Source organism: Otolemur garnettii, unplaced genomic scaffold, assembly GCF_000181295.1.
Source record: "Otolemur garnettii isolate 467f Iridium unplaced genomic scaffold, OtoGar3 scaffold00038, whole genome shotgun sequence".
In the NCBI taxonomy this organism is placed as follows: domain Eukaryota; kingdom Metazoa; phylum Chordata; class Mammalia; order Primates; family Galagidae; genus Otolemur; species Otolemur garnettii.
Window position 1 is genome coordinate 2915041 of NW_003852433.1, and position 20198 is coordinate 2935238.

A 20198-nucleotide genomic window follows, 5' to 3' on the forward strand; every position below is an offset into this window, starting at 1 on the left:
TGCTCCAGCACACAGGCCCTGCGCACATGGCTGCTTCCACCTCACCTCTGTGGGCTCCAGGGGATAAGTGCTCTGCAAATGCTAATCTCTCACAGGAGTTTACAGAAAAGCTACTGTTCAGCCATTCTGCTCAGTGACAAGCCAGCAATCCTTAGCACAGATCCCTAGTCATGGAAGGGGCAGAGAGGGAGGCCTGAGACTCCACAGCAAAGCAAGGACAAGACTGGCAGGGCAGCTTGAGGTGTGTCCTGAAATGAAATCCAGCTTTGGAATCTGCTCACAGGCAGGTGTCCATTCTCCTGGCATGTGTGTGCTCATCTGCAGATGAGAGGCTGCCCTGGAAGTCTGTGAGGGCTTGCTCTATCTGCCTCTGTGATATCCTCATCTGTAGCTCTGCTCCATTGTGGATGGAGTCCAGAGCTCCCTCTTCCTGGGTTCGTCAGGAAGGCAGCAGAGAACACACAGTGTGGCAAACTTTACTGGCCCTTAAGGGCTCACTATACTGAGGTGGAAAGAATGCAGGCTGTTTCACTCATCCAACGTGCCCCTGGTATCTTCCAGAAGTCCAGTAATGGAAGGGTCTGCACAGATCCCTTCTGACTCCTTTGTTTTCCCATAGGTACGACTGAGGGCCCAAGGTAGGTGGCTGGGTCACATCTTACCAAGGGAGCCAGGTGCTGAGTGGCTGGGCAGCTGGGCCCAGGGTCCAGTGCTATAAGCCTTGCTGCCCCCCATCAGGTACCCAGGGCTGGGACTAATACTCAGCCTGGCTGAGGGGGCACAGCTTGTACTGTTTAAATGAACCAACAAATTAATGCATAGTATCGTGCTCACAGGACCTATCTCAGAGCTGCCTGAAAGGACATATAACATCTTCCCCAAATGAACAATCCCACCATCCAAAATGCACCCCATCTTGGGCCCAGGGTGGTAAGTAAGCTAGGGTTCCAAATACACCTGGCCTGCCCCTTTCTTTCTGTAGAGCCTGAGGCCCCTGGGGGACTGGCTCTCGACTACTGGAGCACCTGTTATCAGGTCCCCATGGATGCCCGATGGTCTGTCTTGGCAGCTCCCTCACGTGAAGGATGAGAGGTAGGACTGGACACAGGGTAGGAGAGGTGCAATCCAAGGTGGCCACCACCTGCTCCACAAGCACATACGTGTTTCACCCCTTCCAAACTACCCATGTTTATCGTAAGAATTCAAGTTTAGTATTGCTCTTCTCACTTTACTCAAAACTGTAGAAGGCCACCAGTGGCTTTTAAGTACATGCATTAGGAAGTAGGTCAGTATGTTATCTATATATATTAGCTCCTTTAATTCTCATATTAAAGGAAACCTATAGGGTGGGAAGTCTGTCCCCATTTTAGAGATTAGGAAACTGAGGATAAAGTGGTGAAATTGCCTGCCCAGTGTCATACACCTACTAAGCAACAGAGCCAAAGGCCATGCCCTGAGCTCTTCTAGTTTCTAACTACGAATAATATCACCTGGCTGAGCTGAGAATAACCTCAATGGCCAAGACATTGGCAGAGAAAGGATGTGCACCCAGGCCCATTCCCAGACCTCTCAGACTGTGCCACGTCCCTACATGACACCTGAAGCCAGGAGGGACACCTGCAAAGGTGGTAGGGAAGACGGAACCAGCTTGAAGTTTTGGCCTCCTCTCAATCAAGCTGCCAGTTTCTAAGTCCCCAGCCTTTGGTTCTCTTCCTCCTTAGCTCCCCTCTGGGAAAGTAAACACACGTTTGTCACCCTGACAGCACAATAATGAGAGGAAACCAGGGCCTAGAGTAGGAACAGACAGGGCATACAACGCCCAGCACGGTAGGGCTGCCAAGCAGAGGCTGCCTCCTACCCGGTGCATAGTCACTTCCCTCCTATGTTCCAAGGTCAACCAGCTGCCCTTTAAAGGGAGGTCCTTGGGCAGTGGCAGGGACCTAGGGAGTCTGTGATGTCTTTCTGGAGAGGTCTATCAAAATGTACTCCCAGGTTGTTGCCAGGCAACCAGATGACAGTGGGACAAGTGCCTCTCAACTCTGACCACCTGTCCCCATTTATACGGACCCAGCTTGGGTATCAGTTCTGATAAAAAGATGAAGGGGCATGCTGGCTTGGTAATTTAAACCCCACCTCATCCTAAGACCATTAAGGCCTACTTGGGACAGCCGTAAGGAACTGAGGTCTCAGGGCACAGGGTGGACCTAGGTCTGGGTGAGTGCTTTCTTAGCCTGGTTTCTTCCTCCAGCAATGCTGCCATCTCCACTCCTGAACACCAGGCCAGGAAGCCAATGCAGGTGCCTGGCTCACGAATTACTTGCAGAAACTGGCAAAGAAGGACGTGAGGCTACTCTGTCTGGCTTCTGCCGGGTGTTCAGGAAGTCAGCTCTGAGGCTATGCGGAGAAGCAGCCACCCTCTCCTGGGCCTCCCATCCCAGCCAAACGAGGATTGTCACATCAAGCCTGTTATTGTCTTCGCACTTGAGCTGGAGGTGCTGCTGTGAAGCAGAGGCCCTGACGAGCACAGGGCTGTGGAAGCATCACACTTGCTTCTGCAAATGTGTGACATGAGCCAGATGCCTAACCGGCTGGAAAGAGCATCCATATAAGCACATTATTTGTACTCAGAGGATCCTGCCCTGCACCAGGCCAGGAAAGGAGCCCTACTCGCACCTGTTAAAGAGGTTATTGCGGCGAACCATCCGCAGAAAGCCAGTGGGGTCAGTGACTGAGTTGAGTTTGTTGTTCATCTCTTCAAATTGCTGGTCCATGATGTCTCCAGCTTCACTCTCTGTCTCGCTGCTAGCACAGGCCCTACAGAAAAAATTGCAGAAAAAGCCACTTAGAAAACAGAAATGCTGAGCTAGGGAAGTCACCTCAGAGGTCCTGTGCCATTTTGCTACCCAATGAACCCCTACTACTGAGGCTGGCATTGGCCCGCACCCTCCTCACCCTCATCAGTGTCCCTGAAGCCCTCTTCTTAAACCTCACTTGTTCAGTGCTTCTCAAGATGAACTCTGGTGGGTGTTCATGGCCCAGCACCACTCACTTGCTGTGAACTTTCTACAGGCAGGAGCTGTGTTTGAGTAAGAATGCGTTCCCAGTGTCACACGTGAGGTCACAACGCTGGTTGTGACAGGCCGACAGGGCCTTCTTCCCAGAACAGAGCTGAGGGGAATACAGCTGTGTGACAATCCTCCCAGAACAAGTACTGTCCATTCCAGAAACAGTAACTAGGCAGCTAAACTGTGCCAGGTACCATCCTAGGCATGGGGGACACGCAGCCTAAAAAGTCATTTTCCAGATGAGACAGACACACTCATAAGTAGCTGCAGGGCCAGGCAAAGTGGGCACTATCTGAAGTGTGAGTTTGAGAAATGCTGTTGATTTGGCCCATTTTCCAAGCTCAGCATGAGGATGCAACTTGTTTTGAATTAATAAATTCATATTTCCCTACTGACAGATCTTAATACAACATCTCACAATGGGTTTTAAGTAAACCAAAATACCCAAAGTGCCTACATTCATCAGCAAGGTTAAAATGACAAGAGGCTTGTTAAATGTAAAAGCCACACACTGTTCCCTGAGGAAACACAGCAAGCCAGGCCGGGGTAAACAAGTCCATGAGAGCCCTGTCACCCGCAGCCACCCCCTTCCCCACCCCATGCCACACAACTGGCTGAGGCCTGGCAAAGGCACATCTCTGCATTGACCCCTTACCTCCCTTCGGCTTCAAGATTACGTTTAGGCTTTGCTGAGTGGTACCTAGGCCACAGATAGTTATTTCTACGGGAAATATGGAAGAATTTCTTTTAAACCTCCCTGCTGACTAAGGATCAGTGTACAAAGTGGGGAGCACCAAGGCACAGGAGGCAAAAGACAGACTTTCAGTCCTCTCATACGCTGGGACTCTGGAGAGGAGTGGGCTTCCTGTCACTGACAGGGAAGTCTCAGTGCATGGAGATTTGGGTTTAAGACAACTATGTCCCATTTCAAATGGCCAACCTGGTGATGCCTGTGACAGAGAAGAGTAATAAGCCCCTCACTGGGTCATTCTGGAGGCCAAATAAGAACAGCATGTAAAGCTGCTATAAAAATTTAAATACTCTATGTGAACACCAACCCTGGTGTGATGGTTAATTTTATGTCAATTTGATTGGCCTGCAGGGTGGCGGGGATATTTGGTCATCATTCTGGGTATGGTTGTGAGGGCATTTCTGGATGAGATTAACACTTGGGTTGGTAGACTGGGTAAAGCAGATTGTACCCCAGGCTGGGTGCACCTCAGCTACCAATTCACTGAAGGCCTGAAGAGAACCAAAACGGGAGTAAGAGAGAATTCACTCTCTCGTCAAGCTAGGGCCTCAGGCTTCTGCCTTCATACTTGGACTTGAACTGGAACTTACAGCATTGGCTTTCCTTGGTCTCCAGCTTGCTGCTGCTGATGCTGGGACTTCTCAGCCTCCATAACTATGTGAGCCAATTCTTCATAATAAATCTCTTTATCTCTTCATATAAACACATACGTATAAACATATCCTGTTTATATATATTTAGCATATACAAATACATTCTATTTGTGTGTGTGTCTAACTTCTACTCATTCTGTTTCTCTGGAGAACCCAGACAAAAACAGCTGGAAATTATGTCAGAACCACGCTGATGGCTGGGAAAGTCCTGGCTAGTAGCCTGCTTTTCTCCCAGGCTTGCATAGTCTGGAATTGGCCCTTCAGACAGTATAGTACCTGGCATGCAGTAGGTGTACCAAAAGGAACTACTGAATAAATGAATGGCTTATGCTGCACAGCATTTTAAAATGTGCAAAGTATCTTCATACAGGTTTATCTCTGTGATAATCCTGTGAGGAAGCTTTTGTTGTCACCTTAGTATACGAGGAGATGGAGGTGTGGAGAAGCCAAGAAACTTGGCCCAGGAGCCTGGGGTGGTGGAGCCTGACTGAGGTCTGTAGTACTTGCTGACCTCCCAGCCCTCCTCCTTTAAGACTAAGCTTCTCACAGACTCTGTGCTTCTCTGTCTGGGGCTTGCTTACAAGAGGGAGGGGCTGAATACAGGAAGCAAGTGAAATCAAGAAACTTCCAGCATCTAAACAAATCACCAGGGCTTCCATCATGCTGGAGAGCTTTTATTCCTCTCACCGCCCCACGGATGTCAGCTGAACAGGAGAGCAGATGAAGGTTTGAAATGCTCCCTTGGGAGCTGAGGGCCCTTCACAGAGACCCTGGTAAATATCACTCAACAAGCTCCTCTGTCCAGGGACACATTTATCATCTGAATGAGACTGCCTGCTTGGAGCTGAGAAATCTGCTTGTCATTCAGCGCTTTGCAAAGGGGAGAAGAATTGGCTGGGACCAGTATCAGCCTCCATTATCTTGCAGTTCCACTCTCGCTGTCAGCTGCAGAGTGAGCCCTCAGAATCTCCTGCTTAATAGGGTTGTTTCCTATTTCCTGACCCTTCAAAGTATTAACACTGAAGGAAAAAACAAACAGGCGATGTCAGAGATAAAGGAATCTCCCATTTACAAAACAAGCCTCATAGGGCATGTGGTAGGGGTCCTAAGTATGGTCCACATAGCACAATCACTCCCCTGTACCCATTTCTCAGGACGACTTTCTAGAGATGTCACATTATACCTATCTGGTCACCACAAGCTCTCGTTCAATTCACTTTGCTTCAACATAGTTACAGGGTGGGGATAAACAGATGAGGGTCACATTATACCTACCTTCAAGGCACTTACTATCTACTATGACATTATAGTATTCTTTAGATGTCTCCTGACTTCTTACTAGCCGATCCCTTTCACTCTGATTCCCATTACAGTTAATAATTCTTTACCTTAACCTATCTCTGCTGAAATTACTGTGTGGTTTTGTACTCCTACTTTGATACTGACATACACAGTATATGTTAATTTAAAAAATAAAATAAATTCTAGGAGGAAGTTGGAATGTAAGATAAATGAGGTGCCACTCATTTAGTTATCTGGCCATTAGGCTAATCAACCTTCTAAAACATTTATTGTGTAACCAGTATTCTAGGTCCTTAGCTGGGGCTGGGATTACTTCAAATGAAGACAGCATCTGCCCCTGGAAAGTTCAGAAAAGGTGCTAGACAGGCATGCTAATCTCTACAGGACACAAAAAATAAAATATCACACAGTGGGATTTGTATGTGTATATATAATGAATGAATAATTGGTGCTAGATTAAGAAGAGAGAAAGCCAGGAAGAGGACTGGGCGTGGTGGCTCATGCCTGTCATCCCTGAGGCAGGAGGATCACTTGACCTCAGGAGTTTACGACCAGCCTGAGCAAGAGTGAGGCCCTGTCTGTACGAAAAATAGAAAGATTAGCCTGGCATTGTGACAGGCACCTGTAGTCCCAGCTACTCAGGAGGCTGAGGCAAGAGGATCACTTAAGCCTAGGACTCTGAGGTTGTTGTGAGCTGGGCTGACGCCATGGCACTCTAGCCTGGGCGACAGAGTGAGACTCTGTCTTAAAATAAAATAAAATAAAATGAGGAAGAGGGAACGAATATGAGAATATGAATGAATAAACAGTGTTTGCACAGAAAGTGACCCTGGAGCACTTGGACTCACGGTCTGAGTCTGGCCCCTATTCTTATGGCCACCTTCTGAAGCACAGAAGAAACAAGAGAGGAGTGCCGGCCTTGCAGATGAAACTGGTAGTCATAGCTCTGCTGGGAGGATACCTCGAGGGGAAGAGGGGATGGGAGCCTAGCAGCAAGGTGTGAGGAGTGAAAAGCGGGGCACTCCTGACTCTCCAGCTGCCCAGCACTAGCCAGCTAGGGAGGTCCCCAAACTTAAGATCCTGCCTCTCCTTTGTCCCCATTCTGCTCATATTCTAGTCCTATTCACCCAGCTTTGGACCCAGGGTCCTGCCTACCTGTCCTACCCTCTGGACATGACTGGCATGCTCTAGTTCTCCTTCCTTCACGGCTCTCTGGGCTCAGACTTCCCTCCCCTGACCCTTTGCTCCTTCTTATTCTAGGCCCCTGATTTGGCACTTGCCCATCAGCCAGAATCCTGGCTGGACCCCACTCCAGGCCCCTGCCTGAGGTTGGGTGGAAGGTTGAGATTTAGATCACCACAGTCACAGAGAACAGAGAGAGTCAAAGGTCAAAATCAGTGAAAGGTGGCCTAACTGTGGGCCAGTGAGGTACGTGTCCTGGCGAGGGCTGAGAGGGGAGTGTTAGAGAGGGAGCAGTCCAGACACAGACAGCAGCTTCTTCACGGTGCCACCTGCCTGGCTAGCATCTGCTCCAGGGATGCAGTGAGAAGCCCCGCTCCTGCCTGCTCTGGAGAATATAAATCATGCCGTCACCAGACGCAGGCTCCAAAATGCTGTTCCCATGCAGCCCCCAGAGAGATGGAAACGGCCCATGAATCAAGTACCTTGGAGCTGTGCCAGAACTCATCCTGTTTTGGGGGACAGGGCTTGGCAAGAGACTCCAGACAGGATTTTCATTTGCAAGTGTGGCCTCCTGATCTCTCCAAGAACACACTCTCTGTCATCCCCCTGACAGTGCAACTGAATTCCTCATATCACACTTTTATTTATGTCTCAACATCCTTTTGCTAACTCATTCTTTCTCCATCCCCCTCCGCCCCAATCTCCAGGTTTCTCGTGCACTGATAACCAGTTATTTGTTGAAGACCAACCACTAGCAATGCTGAAGCTGGAAACTATGGACAATACCGTCTGCAGTGTCCCCTGCACAGGGAGGTGGCTCCTACAGCATCAGCCCTGCACCAGTGGGAGCACATCAAAGGCAACAAAATACTTTCAAAGCAAGGATTCCTCTACAATTGGCAAAACTTGAGGAAGCAAGAGTGAATTCACTTGCTGCTACCACATATAATCATTTAGTGCCTCTTGATTCCAAGAGGCCAGGTCTAACTGTGCCAGCACACTGTGTGGGAGAGTCTACAACCAGGAAGCAGGGAATGTCTTGGAGATATGAAGAGATGCACAGATCACAAACACCATGGGCATTGATTGGGTTTTGTGTGGCCAGTCTGCTGATGGCTGAAAAGGCCCATTTTCCCAGAAGCCACTTAGCAACAGAATGCCAGAAACTAAAGACATAAGACTTCAGGAACTCAGGTTGTCTGAACCTTTCCCACGTGAATTACTTACTACTCCCTGTCTGGTCTTTTCATAGTGATTATTAGTAAACCTTTAAGATGAAAAGAGCCTGGGGTTTACTTTCAGGGACAGCAAGGAAAGTGGAGGGGGGCATCCTACTCCATGGGTTGTCTCACGTAGAAGAACCCAAGAAACAGAAGCTGATGTAAGCCTTTAAAGAAGGAAAACCAGCTATATGTTGGGGATCGGGAGAAGGGGGCAGTGTAGTAGAAGCTTTGGGGAAGCTGCTCTGATCATAAACATTCTAGTTCTAGAAATTCCCTCCCAGATCCACAGGATCACAGGGCTGAATACCTGGTGCTGAGTTTATGCTCCATGACTCTCTTCCCCAACATTGCTGACTGTACCAGAGGTGGATTTCTGACCTAAGCTAAGCCCACCAGATTCCCTTCCCCAAAATTTGAGCACTGGAATTCAGGGAGAGCTAAATGTGACTCTGTGGCTAGTTCTATAGGCTGTGGGGGAGCACAGGAGCCACCTAGGGTGACTGTTTTCCCACATTAGGACCAGGAGCAGAGAGCATTTTACACACTGCTGGAGGTGCTAACTGAAGCACCGAGCAGTGAGGAGAAACAGGTGCCTTATGTAGCCTGGGGCTCCTCCAGCCTTCCTTCTCTAATCCAAGCTTGCCCTTGGGTTACATGGATTTCCTTGGATTTCTCCCCCATAATTTTATTAGAAATCGTCCTCTTTAGACTACGAATGCTTTTGACATGATTGTTGTTGAGGGGAGAGGGAGAATAAGCCAAGAAGTATCCTCAGGGACCTGTGCGGCCTTGCGACGCTAAGTCAGTGCCACAGCTGCCAAGTTGCTCTGGCATCATTCTTTTTTTTTTGAGACAGAACCTCACTCTGTCACCCTGGTTAGAGGGCTGTGGCATCAGCCAAGCTCACAGCCACCTGGATTCAAATGATCTTCCTGCCTCAGCCTCCTGAGTAGCTGGGACTACATGTGCCAGTCACTACCACAAATTCACTGGTGTCTCTGCTGATATTTGGATGAAACAAGATTTGATTTCTTGCTCCTATTATGTCACTCTAGAAATTGCTTTTCTCTCTATCTTCTCAAGACTGTAACCCATACTATATTTAACACTTGTTATTTATAGAACAAACATTCTGTTGGTCTGAAGGCAAATCATTACATTTACCTGCCAAGAATCTATGAGCGCACACACGCACAAACACAGTATGAATGATCAATAAGCTCTGATGGGTGCTTTTGTTGTTAAACTGATAAAAGAATACAATTCCTCCTCAAATATGCTTTCTTAAGATCATTTGGATGAAAGAAAGCCTTCTGGCCTTTGGGATTCAGAACTGTGCGATTTTAACTCGAAAGCACTTTGTGTGTGCCCTGCTTATCTCATGGCCTAGAATTATCTAGTCTGCACTTAAGTGTTAAAGAAGGAGCATGGGCATTTTCCCTAGCTCTTCTTCTTTCAGTAAACACTATGATCAAACAAATAAGAAGGTTTCACTTCCATTAGCTCAGTAGTCTGTGTGCACGAAGACTGTCATCGATCGGAAGGCCCCATTATGTGGTGTCTATTTTTGAAATCTTTGATGAGAAAGCACTGGCAATGGAGTTCCCCCCTGACAAAGTGGCTCTCAAACCCACTCTAACATCAATTACCGTTACTGTATGCGGTTGTAATACAATGGTGTTTGTGTATCTAAACATAGAAAAGGTGTAGTAAAATACACTATTAGAATCTTACGGGACTCTTCTGTGTATGCAGGTCATTGTTGACTAAAATATTGTTAAATACATGACTGTATTTAAAATTGAATCTAAAGGTAACCAAGTGAAAACGCAGAAGCTCCTCTATCCTCCCACAGTGTGAGCACTAAAACGACTGTATGAACAGACAGCCTGCATGACAGATGTGTATGTTTATATACATTCATGTGTGTGCGTCTGTGTGTGTACACACAAGTGGGACCTCTTTCACTGAGGTGTCAGTACAATAAATACCAAACACTAAAGAAACATGCACTCTGTGTCACTTCCCATGTTCAGATGCACACAGACAATGGCTTTGAGAACCTGTCTTAGGGCCTTTAGGTCCCCATCTCGATCAGGGCTCAGAGAAGAGGGTGTGAAAAGACTGGTGGAGACGTTTCTTTGGAGAGAGTTACCATCATAGAGTTAGTCTTCACCCCAGCCCTTCTAGAAGAGTAGTGAGATGGACCATGTTTTAGGAGGTATTTTCATGGAGGTCCTACTCGGAGTGCTTGAAAATGTCTACCCTGAAGTCAGGAGAGAGATATGCAGGACTGAAGCCTGCCTGCCCCATGCTGAGCGGGGTCTTATTGTCCCACTCTGTTCCTTCCCTGCTAGATGGGCAAGGCTAGGGAGGGAATAGCCTATGCTCCTGGAGTTCATCAGGGGCAAGGCTGCAAGATGCTTCCTGTGGACCAAATGTAGTCCCAGGGAGGAGAGAGCAGGCATGGCTTGTCTTCAACTCTGTCCAACAAGGACCCCTGGAGAAACCAGCTGAGGTGCACCACCCGATGCCAAGGGATGAGAAGAAAACTGGAGGACCAGAGATATGTCCGCCCAGGTTCAACAAGCTATAGGTACCTCTAAAGGGCCTATAGAAAACAAGATTCCACTTTAACCATCTGCCAGACCCAGAGTTATCAAAGCCACACAGCCAGGCAAGAACAGTTCTGTCTCCTAGCCCCTTGCAATACCAGCAAGTGAGTGATGGAGGAGGCAGGCCTACCTCCTCACCCTTAGCAGGCTTCCAGCCCAAAGCCCCAGGTGAGTATAATGCTCTTCTCTCCTTGACACTTTGGGACAAAGGTGCTTTGGGACAAACTCTGGCTATTGACCACGACCACAGTCAGGTTAGTAGGAAGAGGAATTTAAGTGCTTTATAATTTGATAACAAGAGTATATCTAGCTCAGTTTCTCCTTCTGCTCCAAGAAACCATATCGCCCTTAGGCGTGGAGGAAGGGAGACACTTTTGTCTTCTTCCTGAATTCTTTCTCAGAGTTATGCTGTTACTCAAAATTGCTGAGAACTTCCCTGTTTCTTCCCACTCCCCAAAATGGGATCCTGCATTCAGAGCCACATCCTGTGTACAGGAGTCTGGGAAGGCAGCCAGCCATTCTTGCCCACGAGGAATGTTTATTTGCCTGGGTGAATCCATGAATGACTGGGCTTCTGGCCTCTGAGAAGTGAAGGTGAGGAGTGTGACGGGGTAAAAATACACAGTCCGGAACGGGATATACTCATTCACCCAGATATCCTGGATGGCCTGCCAAGTACAAGATGCTGTGAGAGATCCCAGCAAGTGTGAGTCTGTGCTGTCAGGAGCTCCCAGCCCTGGAGGGAGCTCAGTGCAGAGAGACATGTCTCTACCATGAGCCAGCAGCTGCAGTGCACCACGGAGGGTTACAGAACTGCAGAGTATGAGATCTTTTACGTCCTCTCAGAGGTAGCAGCACTCGAGATGAGTTGAGGAAATGATCCAGGACTGGAGGAATTGAGGACAGCGGAATAGGATATTTAGGGGCGGGGTGGGGAGAAACAGTTAAAGCAAAACCACAGATGTGGCATTCAGATAAAATACATAAATATTGTCAGATGTATCTTCCAAAAACCAGCACCCAGAAGACAGTGCAGAGCAAGGTGTCAAGACTGCTGTCATCTAGTGCCAGTTAAGCTCGCGCATCTTATCTCCCACGGCCAGCTGAGACAGACTGCTCCATCCAAACCAGGCGCTCTCTGTGAATACACTTTGTAATGGGCCACTTTCCTGCTTTGCTTTGGCCATGCCCTTGACCTGGTCTTCCCCTCTCCATTACCCCTGACCTACCTATACACATGGAAATTATGCTATTTCCTCAAAGATGACTCAAATGCCTTTTCCTGTAGAAAGCTTCCTCTGTATGCCTCCTTCTCTGAGCACCTCCAGCAGCACCTGCTAGGTGCAGAATTCCTGAGTTCCAGACCATCAGAACCCTTAGCATCTGTTCCTCCTTGTCCCTTGTTGGGTGGACAGGTATGGAGGCAGGGGCCCTGTCTCATGTCTCTGACCCTTACAAGGTCTAGTCTAGAACAGGGCCTTGGCTACAGTAGATCTCAGCACAGGCTGGGTGGCAGCACAAGGACTCCTGAGGGCTTCCTGTCCTCATCACCCAAACCTGGGGAGATATACCCCAGCCCTCAGCACCCCATAACACCCTCAATACAGCTGAGAAGTGGTTTTACTACAAAAAATCCCACCACACAGGTTAGCTTCTGCTCCATCCCAGGAGAATCAAATTAGTCACTGGAAAAACAAAACACACACCTTTAAGTAAACAGTGCGTTTTCAGCAATTGTAAAACACCTTTCTTCCATTTCCTTCCTAGAATCTTGAACTTTCTATGAGGTTATCAGAGAAAGGAGGGATTGTTAGAGTAACAATTTTTGTTTGTTTGCTTGTTTTAAGCAGAGTTAGTTTGGGGTCAGATTTCTAGAGCACTAGAGAACACTGAACCTTTGGAGGCTAGTCCCCAATCCATGGCACTTGGCTATTCCTTTCCCCACCCTGGCTGGGGCCTCACTTCAGCCTGGGCTGTGTGGGTGTGTGTGCAGGTATGCACAAAGGGAAGCAGTGAGTGTACATATTTGTGAGAGCACTTACTACAGTGTGGCAGTAAGAGTGTGGTAAATGAGTGTGTGTGTGAGAGCAAGGGCATGTGGGGACAAAGCATTCTTTCAGGTAAGTAACTCTGAGCCCTTTCACAAGGCATGTGAAATAAAGTACCCACCCTGATCTGGAATTAGGCCTCCCTAATTCCAAATCCAAGGGCAATAGAGTTGAGGCACGTTATTAATGACAGCTGAAGTCAATTACTGAGTCCCAGGATCCTTCTAGCATATTATCATTAATTCTTGTAGCACAGCTAGGAGGCAGATCACCTCATCTTCGTTAAAGAGGCCTGAAGGGAGACCCAGAGGAGTTCAGGCACTTGTGCAGGGCCCCAGAGATAACAAGCAGCAGAACTGGGCCTGGGAGACAGGTGAGCTGAATCCTGGCCTGTGCCTTCCCATGCCACCATCCCGCCTCCATGGGCTCAGAAGCTGCCTGACCCAGACACATCTTCTAAAGGCACTCAGGGGCTAAGAATTTCAAAGATCACAGAGGCATTTCCATTACCTCAGCTCTCCTTAGTGGCACCAACTCCCATATTTGAGGCATGCTTTTAAATTTCATGATTGTGTGTTCTTGTGGAAAACATAGGCTGTTAGAACTGTAAATGGTCTTCAAAGATCACCATGAGGTCCATTTCCTTTGTCCACTCAGAGAAAAGAATGTCTCTGGGAGGAGCATTTGCATATATAGTGTATGTGCAATGTATTATTTAGGTGCATTTAGACAGAAAGGGGTTTCAGCCACACGAAGGCAGAGTGTATGGGGTAGGGGCAAGTCTTTCCCCAGCTGTTAAAGAACAACCTGTCTGGTTCAGTGTTTAAAGATTTTCGTTTCCTATAATTGCACTAATACAAGTTATATTAAAAAGCCAAATGACCCCTTTAACAAACGAAAAAGAGATGAGGGTTTAAGATAATGAGAATATTATACCAAAGCTCACACTGTGCCTGCTTATAACAGGAGTCCCACAGCTAGACCTCCACGAGTGCTGTGAGAATGCCCCCCCTTGGAGTTGTTATAAACACAATAAAACCTAATATGTCATAATGAAAATGCATATTCTAATACAATATGATCCCCTTAATGAGGAAAACTGGAGAGGGGAGGTGGTAGTTTTATTTATAATCCTCTAAATCTAGGTAAATTGTACATGTTTAAAATTTCTATACAAATAGTGTCACAAAGAGCTATTAAACTGAGTCTATTCGGTCTGGACAAGAGACGACTTAACAGATTAACAGTCAAAGTCAAGGTATGAGGAGATGCTAAACAGCAACTAGGGTAGGGGTTATTTTTCATATGGGATGTGGTCCCTAAAAGCTAAGGGTGATTTCCAAAATCACTCCAGATTCCCTAGATCTCTTATAAGTTCATTCAAAATTGATAAACAAGTCGGAGGGAGAATGTGGCTCCCATGCTTCTACAAGGAATCACGAAAAGCTTTTGTATCCCCTCCCATGATGTTTTTTAAATCATCATATTTGTTATTGTCTAAATTGAATTGTGGGTGAAAACAGCTTCCTGTTTATCTGCCCTATTTGTTTCCTGAGAAGACATCTAGAAACACTGGTTTTCTGAACTAAGTCAAAGTAATATAGGATTTTCCTTTGTCAATATTGAGGCTTTTACCTCTGGGGAGAACCTGTTCTCTCCCTCCCTCCCTCCCTCTCTCTCTCTCTCTTAGCAAAGCATATTTCCTTCTCTCTCTAATTGGATTTTCTAAAAGAATCTGTTTCCCTTTCTCTCTTCCAGATGCTCAAGATACAGCACTGTACAAAAAGCCATTGGCTGGTGTCGTTCTTGTCTTTTTCTGCCACATTAACCCGGTAGGGGGTTTAACAGCCTGAGATTTTGAAAAGCTGTTGTCAAGTCCTGAAAGCTCCCAAATGCAACTTAAATGGTTATTAGCTAGTAGGATACATCCCCTGCATTCTAATACCTCCATTTAAATAACAATAATAAAGAAAATAATAACAATAAGAGTAAACTCCATGCCTTCACAGCCATGATTATACCCTACCACCCACAGACCACACAGTCTACAGGGCATTTATATGGGATCTAGGGGCGAGGGTCTGCCTTTTGGTTTGGTGGCAGGCACGCCTGATTTCACAGGCTGCCAGCAGGGGTCGCCCAAGTCATCTAGGAGCCAAATCAGCGCTTTCATGACATTGTGGATAATTCCTTTAAACAATCCAAGGCATAGACAAAAGAGCCAAGGGGGTTCCTTGCTCTATTAAAACCCCTGAAACACATGTATTTGCCAAATGGAAAGGTGCAGAATTAATTGGAAAAAGAGATGGAATTTGTATGCCTCAGCTTGCTTGGGGGTTTTATAATAAATATTGTTAAGACTTTAATAAGTATGAAGTACCATATATGTACTAAACCAAATAAGCTTTTACAGGTATCAGAATATACTTATGGTGCATTCCATATTAGATCAAAAGACATAAAAGTTCAGAATAAAAGCAATGATAATAGTGCTATACAGTGATTCTTTACCATGGACTATGCATTTTCCCTAAAATTATTGCTTTTCTTACAATGAATGATCCATCAAAGTACATATTATCATTCTCATTTCATAGGTTTTGGTAATAGCCAAAAAAGCTCTGCAACATTCAGAAAGCCCAGCCAGTAAGTGGAAGAGCCCAGATTTAAATTAGGTTTTATATCCAACTCTGCCCAACTCCCAAACTGGTATTCTTTCTACAGCCCTATTGTATAGGCAGCATAATAAAATTCATACATTCCTCAGGCCAATGATGCTAAAGGAAACGCTCCCCCCGCCCACACACAAAAAAGACCAGCCATTTTCAAGAATAATTAATGAAGTACAAATTGTGCAGATAATTTTTTAAAAAAGCTGTTTTGGCTATGGGGTTTCTAAAATAATATCTTGAGTGTTTTTATTTCCTTATGTATATTCAATACTTTGTAAAATGTCTACAGATGTGAAAATTATAGTAAATATGTTCTGCAGTCTTAATTGCTAAATGATTACAAAGTAACTAAACAAGAGGTGGCAGGTTGCCCCGTGGCTTTATTCATCTCTTTCTGGAGAGCAGCAAAATCATAAAGTCTTCTCTGACACAACAGGTTTCTATGGTTACACGAGACATAAATATATTATATGTCCTGTGCAATGTGAAAGGACCAGTCAGGCGCTGTGTGTGCAGCAGACCCCCAGAGGGAGAGCACTTGTGTGGATGACACTCCACAGCCAGCTAAATATTTGTTTCTAGGTTTACAACTGGGTAGAAGCAGGAATAAAAGCTGGCGGTGCTACAGAGACTGTCTACATAGTTCAGTAAATGTATTGGCATGCCGGCCATAAAGAAATGCAGAGAATGAAATGGCTTCTGCTTTGTCAGGCTGGAAAACCAGTCCTTAGTGAGCCCTGTGAGGCAGAGGCTTTGTCCAGCACCCCATCTGATTGCAGGATGGCCTGTGTTCTCCCACTGGGTGTCGACACAGAATCCACATGTATCCAAATAATTCTGTTGGGGGTTGACATTTTTTTTTTTAAACCTTAAAGAAGCATAATCAGATAGGGGCTGCGGAGAAACCAAATAAGAAAAGTCCCTTCCAATCAAGATAGGATATAGCTGGAGACTTACGAATTCAAGATTTACTATTTGCATCAAGAGAAGTGACAAATTGCAATAATCTGCATCATTAAGACTCAGGATGGAATATTGGAAAATCCAGATTTAAAGAGCAAGAGTAATAACAGCTTAGATTTCTCCAGAGTTATTTTTATTGCACAAATTGTGAAGCAATGTTAAATGAAGAAATGATGGTTCCCATCAAGCAGAATCCTTAAAACCCTGAACTCCTTTCTCCTTCTTAACTCGGATGTGTTTCACAGATCACCTGTCCCTGACTAAACATATGCCAGGGGCCCTGGAATCCAGGAAGGTAGTTACTCAGACAGCTAAACTCCTCTTTTCCTTTTTAATGATTAGAGAAAAGAAAAGGAAGGACAGGCCAAGAATTCTCAGGAAAGAGAATAAGCAAGCTCTTCTGAAAAGACAGTACTTAACCTGGACAAAGTGTTCATTTAATATTATTTAGAGCAAAAAGTAACAACACTGTTACACATTTTTGCCTTTAAGGTCTTTAATGACACAGTAAACATTCTTCCTTTAAATATAAATGCATCGGACGGCACCTGTGGCTCAGTGGGTAGGGCACTGGCCCCATATACTGAGGGTGGCAGGTTCGAACCCGGCCCTAGCCAAATTGCAACAACAACAACAAAAATAGCCAGGAGTTGTGGTGGGTGCCTGTAGTCCCAGCTACTCAGGAGGCTGAGTCAAGAGAATTGTCTAAACCCAGGAGTGGGAGGTTGCTGTGAGCTGTGACACCACAGCACTCTACTGAGGGTGATAAAGTGAGACTCTGTCTCTTAAAAAAAAAAAAAAAAAGTAAAAAATAAATAAATAAGTAAATAAATAAATAAATAAAAATAAATATAAATGCATCTATATCAGTGCATCCTGATGTTTGTTAGCCAAAGGAAGTCTTAAACAAATCCCTGACACATTTGCCATGATCAGGGTTAAGAAAACACAGAAAACCTGTTTGGGGAAGAAAGGGCACGTGGACTCAGTATCTAGCCTTCCTAGAGAGAAACTGAGGAGCCCGGTTTCCTGCAGCTGTCTTTCAAGATCCAGAAATGTGGCAAAGGCAAGAATGGAGAAGGACTGATGAGCTGAACCAAAGGCAAGGCTGTGGTGATGTAGAGATGGGCCTGCATGTGGTAGAGTGCTTGCCGAAGCAAGGCTGCCTAATGAGTAGCTTGGACTGATTTGAAGACATGGAAATATAAAGCTGAGACTGTGCCAACCATCCCTCCTGGGGTTTGGGCCATCTCAGCTGGCTGCTATATGTGCCAAAAACAATGCAAAACCCACATTTCCAGGCTAAAATCTAGAGTTCCAAATGTGTCATTTGGATTTCATTTTAAAATCAGGCTTTGAGCCCTGTCTCTGGCCGAGATAAGAGGATAAGGAGGTCAGGAGCATATCAAGGATAGGACAGGGGTGTAGCAAAGGACAGTATGGAAAGAGAAGGATGCTGACTTCCAACTCATCCACCCGCCATCTTGTCCCCTTTACGTAATGTGATAATCCTGATGTACAGCCAACAATCCTCTGCGGGCTCCTCTGCAGCACATATCTGCTGCCATCTCTAATCCTGGGCTCATGTCACTCTACACCCTTGGAATGTTCCACCCTCTCTTTAGACAGCCCACATCTCTTCCCATCAATAAACTCTGCTTAATGCTTACCTCCTCCACGAAGGCAATCTCTCTCACTAATCCCAATTGGCTTTGAACATACAGATCCTTTCATCTAACTTTTAGCATTTGGAGATTTGATTACATAAATTCTATGATCATTTCCAGCTCTAAAATGTCATCCATAATTTAGCAGAATAGCTGAATGAGCACCCACAGTAAAGAGAGGAGAGGGTGCCTGTCTTTTGAGTCCAATGTGTTTCTGGAGCCACATCTTGCAGCGGATCTGGGTTGGGCTCATACCATCACATCTATTTCATTAAGTTCAGCAAGCCTGGCAATACATGGGAGGGGTAAAAGCAATAATAAATCAGTGTTTATTAAATAGTGCAGAGTGAAAAGAGCAGTGAAAAACAGGTAATGTTTATTCCTTCACTAATTCATTAAATATTTGTTGAGCCTCTTCCATGTGGAGAAAAAAATAGAAAGTAGTACAGACATAGACTCTGCTCTCCTGGAGCAACAGTCAAGAACAATACTGGGTAACAAGTGGGAAGAGAGACGCTCGAAGCTACACTTTGAACCCTCAAGAATAAGTGGAATGGTTAGTGGAAAGAGCAAGATATACCCAGAACAACACCTCTAAAGAAACTCTATGTCTGTGTGAAGACAAAATGGGATAGAGTGGCATAGGCTATAGCGCTAAAGGCGTTTGAAAAACAAGAAAGAGAGGTATGGTGTTCTGGAATTAGAGAAGACAGGCAAGCCCACTGAAGGACACTGAAGATTTAGAAGAATAGAAAGAAAAGGAGAATAGAATTTTGCTTAATGTCTACCATAGATTAAAGGCTACACTAGGAACTTCCAAGACATTAGTTAGTTTTAAGACTCACAGGTCTATGAAGTAAAGATCATAATACCCATTTTATAGAGGAGAAAAGTGAGTCTAAAGACTATTAAATAACTTGCCCCGAATAATACAGGTAGTAATTTGAGAGGCCAGGATTTGCCTCTAAGTTTAATGGTTCTCCATATGCCCACCCACATCTCTCTCTCTCCCCCCACTGCCCTTATTAGTCGGGGCAAGGCTTATCTATCCAACCCCCATCTGTCACTCATCCCCCAGCCCTACTCACACTCCTTCCCCCATTCTAATGTGTTCATTTTGACTGAATTTCTCTCCCCAAATCTGTATATAGGTATTTTAATCATGTATCTGGCATCATTTTATGTGGTTCATTCTTTCATAATTTTCCATTTCACTCTGTATTTTTAAGATCAATCTGTCCATGCTGCTTTATATATTTTCCTCAAATTTATTATGAAAAATCAAACATATTGAAAAATTTAAAGAATTTTATGGTGAATCTCTGTATACCTACTGCCTTGACTCTATAATTAATATTTTAATGAAACTGCTTTATCACATATCTATCCAACTATTTTTCCCTTTTTCTATTCATCAATTCATTTTATATTTGGATACAATTCAATGTTTATTACAGATTTCAACTAAAGTTCCCCTAAATACTTCAGGAAGGCATAATATTAGCTAGAGTATAATACTTATGATTTTTAGTTAAAATTTATATACAGTAAAAAAGTCACATAAAATAAACTGCACAAATCTTGTTTTGTTTTGAGACAGAGTCTCACTTTGTCACCCTGGGTAGAGTGTCCTGGCGTCACAGCTCCTAGGAACCTCAAACTCTTGGGCTCAAGCAATTGTCTTGCCCCAGCCTCCCAAGTAGCTGGGACTATAGGTGCCTGCCACAACACCCAGCTATTTTTAGAGACAGGGTCTCGCTCTGGCTCAGGCTGGTCTGGAACCTGTGAGCTTAGGCAATCCACCCACCTTGGCCTCCCGGAGTGCTGTGATTATAGGTGTGAGCCACTGTGCCCGGCCTGAACTGCACAAATCTTAATGCACACTGAGTGAGCTTTGACAAAGGCATGGATTTTTTGTTTATAAACTCTATCAAGATTTAGAACTTCACTTTCACCCCAGAAAGTTCCTTCATGATCCTTCTCAATTTTGTCCCTACCCCAGAGGCAACCCTTCCAACTTTTTTCCACCAGAGGTTAATTAAGCCTTTTCTAGAACT

General features: G+C 45.3%; 1 protein-coding gene across 1 annotated transcript in view; it reads right to left on the reverse strand.

Moving 5' to 3' along the window:
- Positions 1 to 20198, reverse strand: part of TTC28 (tetratricopeptide repeat domain 28) — a 472107-nt gene that overhangs the window by 41282 nt on the left and 410627 nt on the right. Inside the window, exon 12 of the mRNA XM_023513262.1 lies at positions 2674 to 2814. Within this exon, the coding sequence (XP_023369030.1) occupies positions 2674 to 2814 (141 nt within the window). The remainder of the gene's footprint in view (positions 1 to 2673; positions 2815 to 20198) is intronic.